This window comes from Lactuca virosa, chromosome 1 (assembly GCF_052849685.1).
Source record: "Lactuca virosa cultivar CGN04683 chromosome 1, Lactuca_virosa_CGN04683_v6, whole genome shotgun sequence".
Taxonomy (NCBI): domain Eukaryota; kingdom Viridiplantae; phylum Streptophyta; class Magnoliopsida; order Asterales; family Asteraceae; genus Lactuca; species Lactuca virosa.
In genome coordinates this window covers 303241608-303248618 of record NC_136426.1, presented here as the reverse complement: position 1 = coordinate 303248618, position 7011 = coordinate 303241608, and the positions used below count along the sequence as shown (strand labels likewise).

At 35.9% G+C, this 7011-nt stretch overlaps 1 protein-coding gene across 2 annotated transcripts; it reads left to right on the top strand.

Annotated features, from left to right (window-relative positions):
* Positions 1-3826: 3826 nt before the first annotated feature.
* On the top strand, positions 3827-6634 carry LOC145167608 (cysteine-rich receptor-like protein kinase 15). Of its 2 annotated transcripts, none has more exons than XM_079086851.1 (7): positions 3827-4658; positions 4765-4878; positions 4962-5104; positions 5196-5406; positions 5510-5747; positions 5833-5983; positions 6116-6634. In XM_079086851.1, the coding sequence occupies exons 1-7, from the start codon at positions 3884-3886 to the stop codon at positions 6434-6436; spliced, it is 1953 nt and encodes a 650-aa protein (XP_078942977.1). In that variant the 5' UTR covers positions 3827-3883; the 3' UTR covers positions 6437-6634. The 2 variants fall into 2 exon arrangements, with proteins under 2 accessions (XP_078942977.1, XP_078942970.1); XM_079086844.1 differs by having other exon boundaries at positions 5507-5747.
* The last annotated feature ends 377 nt before the right edge of the window (positions 6635-7011 follow it).

Below are 7011 nucleotides of genomic sequence, written 5' to 3'. Positions count from 1 at the left end.
GAGTGGACTCGGCGAGTCCGCGCTGTTAAGTGAAACCCTAAATCTCAGGGTATGAGCCCTATTTAAAGGCCCTTATGGTCGTCATTTGCGGCCACTACTCCCCTGTGAAAACCCTAGAGAGAAAAGAGAGCTTAGAGAGCATTTTGGAGGCTAATTCTTCATCCTTTGGTGTGATCTTGCAAGAAGGAGTGGGAAAATCCAAGCTAGATCAATTTTGGAGCTTGGATCTGTGTTGTTCACACTGAGATTCACGTTTTGAGGTACAAGTTCCTTCCCATTTCGTGTATTTGATAGATTCCTTGAATCTAGGGTTTCCTTTGCACAATTTTGAGTTAGATCGTGAAGCATATGAGGTCCCTTTGGGTATAGATGATAGATCTGGACCTTGAGAGCTCCAAAAGGTCCCAAGCTTCCAGATTTATGAGGTTTCATGTGAGCCTTGAGAGTATAACCCCATTTTAAAGGTTATTTCTCCATTTTTGGTCTTATAAGCATTGCATGAACGTAAAGTTTGAACCTTTACGTGACTTTCGAGTGTTAGAAGGTTGGATCTACTGGTTGGTGAAGCAGATCTGACCTCAAATGATCGTTTGAGTGTTTTCATGGAAGGAACTCGCCGAGCCCATAAGGGACTGAACGAGTCGAGTCGGGTTGCCCCGCGATTCGCGACCTGTGATAACCCGATGAGTGTAGGGTTGACTTAGCGAGTCGAATAAGGACCAGGGGCGAAGAGGACATGCATGAATTCGCCGAGTCACACGAGTGCACTCGACGAGTCTGGTCAAAGTTTGACCGTTGACTTTTAGGGTTTGGTCAACAATTGGACTTGTGGACCATTTGAAGGGTAAAATGGTGTTTTAGCCTTCTTAGAGGACATGGAAGAGACTAGTCTAGCCTGGAGAGCCGTTATTGAATTGAGATAATTGTTTATGTGTTTAGGCGGATGCTAGATCAGGGTATACGTGTGCGAGATTATCCGAGATAGCCGAGGTGAGTCTTCTCACTATACTGTACCTAGAGTGGTACCTATGTGTGACCGGAAGGTCTTGTATGCTATGAGATGTATGTGCTATATGCTGTTATGTGATATGTATGTGTTATGTATGTTATGTATGATAAGGACCGGAAGGTCAAGATGACATGGACCGGAAGGTCAGGAGGTTACGTATCGGAAGGTCGATGCGGGTAGGACCGGAAGGTCTACCGGCATTCGGGACGGAAGTCCCCTGAGACACTTGGATCGGAAGATCCTGCACAGTTATGGCCTGGAAAGGCGTATGTGTTGTATGTGGTATATTGGGGAACTCACTATGCATTTATGCTTACAGTTGATGTGTTATGTGTTTCAGGTACTAGCGAGGATCGCGGGAAGGCGCCGACATGATCCGTACACACTTATAGAGATTATGTTTTGAGATTTTGGGATTTGTTATTATGGTGACATTGGATACAGTTTGTTTGATATTGTTTTTGATGATTGAAAATATGATTTAAAAATGAAAAATTGTTTTGAAAATTTACGTTGTTACATCATAACTTCCTCTTATGAATTCATATTTGAACGTTCTCTATATGTACGAAATCCTTGTCATATATACTATAACTTTGGTTAAGATTCTTTATCCAAAATGTCATTTTTAACGCTTATTATGACTAACCCAGATATGCGGGTGTTACAAAAAAATATAGAGAATTTATATTATATAGATCATTAAAGACCACCAATGAATGGATATAGTTTGACACAGATCCATTCGGTCTATATGTTAAGATGTAATCCCAATACTATTTAAATTTCTTTCTTCTACTTTTCTCCTCTTTGTTTCTAAAATTGGTGGATGGTTAATGGTTCTTATCATGGTTAAATTATTTATTAAGAAGAGTGTATATAATGGCAAGGTTATCCAGGATGTTGAATATGAAGACCTATGCAAAGTTGTCCAATGATATCTATCAGATACACTTTGTAAGATTTCAATAAAATGGAAATAAAATATATCTTCAATAAACTAAATTTTTAGTCCATCCGTGTGTTACTATCATTTTTAAATATCTTGTACTTATATGGTCGTTTTGGCATTTGATTAAGGATTACATTACAAAGGTAATTCACTTGTTTAGGATAAATACAAAAAAATAGCATTGTACTTTCATTTATTTGTTTATTCTAGCATCTTACTTTCAATATTTCTTTTATTAAAGGATCATACTTTGGAAACCTACCAAGTTTTAATATTGTAATTAATGAACGTAGGATGCGAACCATTAACTTATAGTACATTGCTACTGCTTTCGTGATTGTAATAAATATTAGAATGTGGTTTCGTTTGAAGGAAACTATTTTGTCTACCCTTAATCTATATAAAGTTTCATTCGAATCTTTAGATAAAGGTGCTAAAACATCATTAGGAGAACTAGAAACCTATTGCTTGATGCGGTCATTATGCCCCTCTGTGAATGATGAAATTATGAACAAACTTTCGAGACTAATTCCATAGCTCCTTGACTAGATTCTAAAAAATTAAAATTTTAAAAGTTTTGAATTATTTAAGTGTAATGAGAAAATCATGATGATTGTGACTTTTAATGCAAAGATTATTTAGATATTTATGAATGTTATTCTGTTTGATATATTTATTGTGTGAAATGAGTAGCCTTTACAAGAGATCGAATGCAGGCATCGTTCGTTTTTCTCTTCTCCAAGCTCTAGATTGATATATAAAGGGCAATTCTAATGTTTATTGCATGTCATTAAACATAATGTCATTTCATTTGCCAACTAATTGTATACCTAATGAATTTGGTCGCCTCTAATGAGAATCGAATAAAAGCGTAAGTTCGTTGGGGGTTTTTCTGGACAAAAGCTTAAGTTAGTTGGGTTTTTTTTAACAGATAAAACGTGATTGGGGTTCTTTGAACGGTTTCGAAGCTTTGTTGGTCTTACAAATGATTTTCCCGATATTTAATTTCACATCATAAGTAATGTCATTCGTTGACTTTTAATAATCGGCTGACCCTAGCGAGAGTTGAACAAAAGTGTAAATTAGTTGGGATTTTTTAGACAAACGGTTACGTTCGTTGGGTTTTCTTGAACAAACAAAACATAATTGTTGTTTTTTTAACTGTTTAAAAGCTTCGTTGGACTTATAAGTTATTTTCCCTGTCTGATTCAATTTTGTAGGTTATGTTTTGTACGTCTCATGTATCTAATGGTCATATCGGTAAATATCCCTAAATTTTTATAAACAACTGTTCTCCCTTTATTTTTATTAGAGTAAATTACACGAATGGTCCCTATGGTTTGGCGTAATTTACTATGGGACTGAAGCCGCAACGAAAAGATACTATGGGACCTTCCGAGTGAAAAAAATAAGTTAGGAACTAAGTGTGCAAATTGACCCAAAACCATCGGTGTAATTTAGTCTTTTGATTATGTTTTGGCCGACTGGTCAATTTAATATATTATTGTACAGGCAAATCTAATATATTCAAAGTTATTAAGAAATAAAACTAATATTGTGCCTTACTATTAAAAGTAGAAATGGACCACTTATTAGTTTTTCTGTCCTTCCATTGGAGTTGGTTTTAATGGTGGTCTAGCTACGTTAGAAAATATCTAGCTACGTTGACTACCAAGTCTAGTTTGAAGGATTCCACTCCACTCCTTTTCAATCATAGTCCTCCACAGTTTTGCTTCATCCGCTACAATTGCTTATAAATCACGGAATATTGGCCATGGGGGGGATCACACATTTACTTCTGCGACTTCCTACGTACTCTTTGAATTTTCAACGCTACTTATGATTCAGAAGTCAAAGTTGTTGACAAATGAGTTGCCTTATATATAGCTGCACGCGGTAATCGGCAAACAAAAAAAACTGTCATGGTTTCTCCAAATTGGGTGTTAGTTTTATTTCAGTTTTATATTCTTACACGTCTTTCTGGTGTCACCGTTACCCGTGGTGACCATGTGTGCGGAAGCCGGGGAAACTATACACAAAACAGTGCATATGAAAAGATCCTCAATCGTACGTTATCTGCTCTACCTGAAGCACCTAAGGGAGATCGTTTCTTTTACAATTACACATCTTCAAATCCTTCACAAGACCATGAGAACAGCACAGCTTATGCCCTTGCACTATGCCCTGGAGACATTCAAGATGAATCCTGTCTGGGATGTGTGAAGTCTGCAACTGAAAGGCTTCGACAGGATTGTCCTAAGCAAATCAAAGCTACAGGTTGGTATTACGAAAGATGTATGTTCAGCTACTCTAATACAAGCTTTCATGACATGGTTAATTATGACGATAAAGATGTTCTATCCTTTCCAACAACAAGTTATATCACCAACTGGAATATTATTTCAGTTGCTGAGACCCTGGAGAACTCCTTCAAAGAGTTACAGGTTAAAGCAGCTACTGATGGTTATAGTAAAAGATTTTACTCTGAAGTTAACATTTTACCAAGTTCTAGGGGCAATATTGAAGCGACTATGCAATGCATTCCAAATATATCCCACAGCAAATGTGATGAGTGTTTGGGTAACGCTACTGATTATCTAGGAACATCTTATAATGGAAGTGCTGAAGGAGTAGTTTACTACCGATATTCATGCTTGCTAAAATACCAAGTATATCTTGTCCAAATTCCACCTTCAGGTTCATTGTGTTTTTCATTAATTATATTTATCTTCATATTAAATTATAGACATTAGTTTGGTGATGCACAAAACGTTGGTTTTTGATTTTGATATCTTTGATCAAGGGAAAAAAAGAACAAATGTCATCGTTCCAGTAGTAGTAGCAGTGGCAGCAGTAACATTGGTCATCTCGACCTTCTTTATTTGCCTAAAGATTGGCAAAAACTGCAGTAAAAAAGGTAAATATGATTTTAAAGAAAGTAGTATATCACGATATACAATCACCCATCTATTTAAGAGTGTAATAACAATCTTGGTGTAGGTGAAGAGGAAGAGCCGCTTCAAGCATCAGACGATGACACTGGGGAAATTATTTACTTTAGACTAGATGCAATTCAAGCCGCTACTCATAATTTCTCAGTTGCAAATAAGCTTGGAGAAGGTGGTTTTGGTCCTGTTTATTGGGTAATAACCAAAACTCTTTAGATATATATATATATACTGGTCTCTTTTCTTTTGCCAGTTTACATATTCTCAAACATTTTTTTTAACTCAGGGAACGCTCTCCGATGGTAAAAAGATAGCAGTGAAAAGACTTTCACAAAACTCAAGTCAAGGAATGAATGAATTCAAAACAGAAGTAAAACTAATAATAACGCTACAACACAAAAATTTGGTGAAGCTTTTGGGTTGTTGTATGAAAGGGAAGGAAAGGCTCCTTGTTTATGAATACATGTCTAACAGTAGTCTCGATAAGTTTCTTTTTGGTTCGTTCTCCACGTCTCTTCTGTATTTCTCTTCGATTATTATAGACCATGTTAACGTTATTTATTTAATTATGCGTAACTTAGTTTACTTATATGATAGAAGATCCTAAAAAAGCAAAAGAACTGGACTGGGCTAAGCGTGTCAATATAGTGAATGGAATAGCAAAGGGTCTTCGTTATCTTCATGAGGACTCTCGCCTCAAGATCATCCATAGAGATCTCAAAGCTAGCAATGTTCTATTAGATGACGAGATGAACCCAAAAATATCAGACTTTGGCACTGCGAGAATTTTTGGATCTAATCAAATCGAAGCTAATACTAACCGAGTTGTTGGAACCTAGTAAGCCAGATATACACATTATAAAAATTAATATATTGAACTATTCAGGTTTTATGAATTAAAGTTTGTTGTGAACCTTGGACAGTGGATACATGGCACCTGAGTATGCAATGGAGGGGTTGTTCTCCATCAAATCTGATGTGTACAGTTTCGGTGTTCTTCTTCTTGAAATTATATCCGGGAAAAGGAACAGCAGGTTGTTCTACGAAGAGCATGATCGAAACCTTCTCTACTATGTGAGCCAAATCCTTTTCATTACTTTCTTCTATGTATATTTCCATTAGAAGAACTTCAATTTAAAAGATTTCTCACTTTTTCAAGAAGTGGCTAATTTCTAACAATATATCATATTAATTTTACAACTGAAGGCATGGATGTTATGGGAAGAAGGCAAAGGAGAACAACTGATAGATGAAAATCTGAATGATGATTGTCCTGTCGATGAGGGTCTCAAATGGATGCGTATTGCTCTCTTATGCGTTGAAGAAGATCCAAACAATCGTCCCACCATGTCTTCAGTTGCTTTTATGCTTGAAGGTGAATGGAAATCCCTCTCTGATCCTAAACCTCCCATGTCTTTCGGCCAATTTATGACCTCTGACAAATCTTCGTCAACTTGGAATGGCGATGAATTTGGGTTTCATTCATTATCTTTAGAAAGTAAAGGCATCGGTGATCATTGTGTGTAGTGAATAGACTGACCGTTTTATTCTTTTGTATAGATATACAATCAAGTGTATTCATTAAACATCGAATAGATTCAACTCGTAGAAAAAATATCCTGAAATAATGTCCTAGCTATAGATATTATTGTATAGCAATTTGTATCTTGTGTACCACATTTGTCTTAGCCAACCCATTTGACCGATTCATTACAATCATTTGGATCACTACAAGTACAACATTTTAAAAACTGTCCTACAACTTAAATTATAAAAATCAATTAATTTCAACTTTTTCCATATATTGTTGTAACATGATCGACATGTGGCAACGCGACACTTGTGAGTTGTGACTTGTTCATGAGGAAACAATAACATGGAATTTAAAAAAGAGCTTGTAAGAAATGGCATTTTTCAAAAAAGAAAAATAAATTGGTCAGTGAGAAAGCTAGTAAAATTTGGGTATTAATTAATATCTTGACACATGAATAATTTGTCTATTTCAATTTTAATCAACATTGTTTTACGTAGAATGAATTGCTAAATGAGAAACCTTATTCTTCTTGTTTGACGGCTGGAATTTTTTTGAAAATCTATGTCGT

Excerpts from the sequence above, each read along its gene's own strand:
- LOC145167608 (XM_079086844.1), top strand. The coding sequence starts at position 3,884 with ATGGTTTCTCCAAATTGGGTGTTAGTTTTATTTCAGTTTTATATTCTT. Across the intron at positions 4,879-4,961 it reads CAAAAACTGCAGTAAAAAAG|GTGAAGAGGAAGAGCCGCTT; the intron begins GTAAATATGATT and ends ATCTTGGTGTAG. Across the intron at positions 5,105-5,195 it reads GTTTTGGTCCTGTTTATTGG|GGAACGCTCTCCGATGGTAA; the intron begins GTAATAACCAAA and ends TTTTTAACTCAG.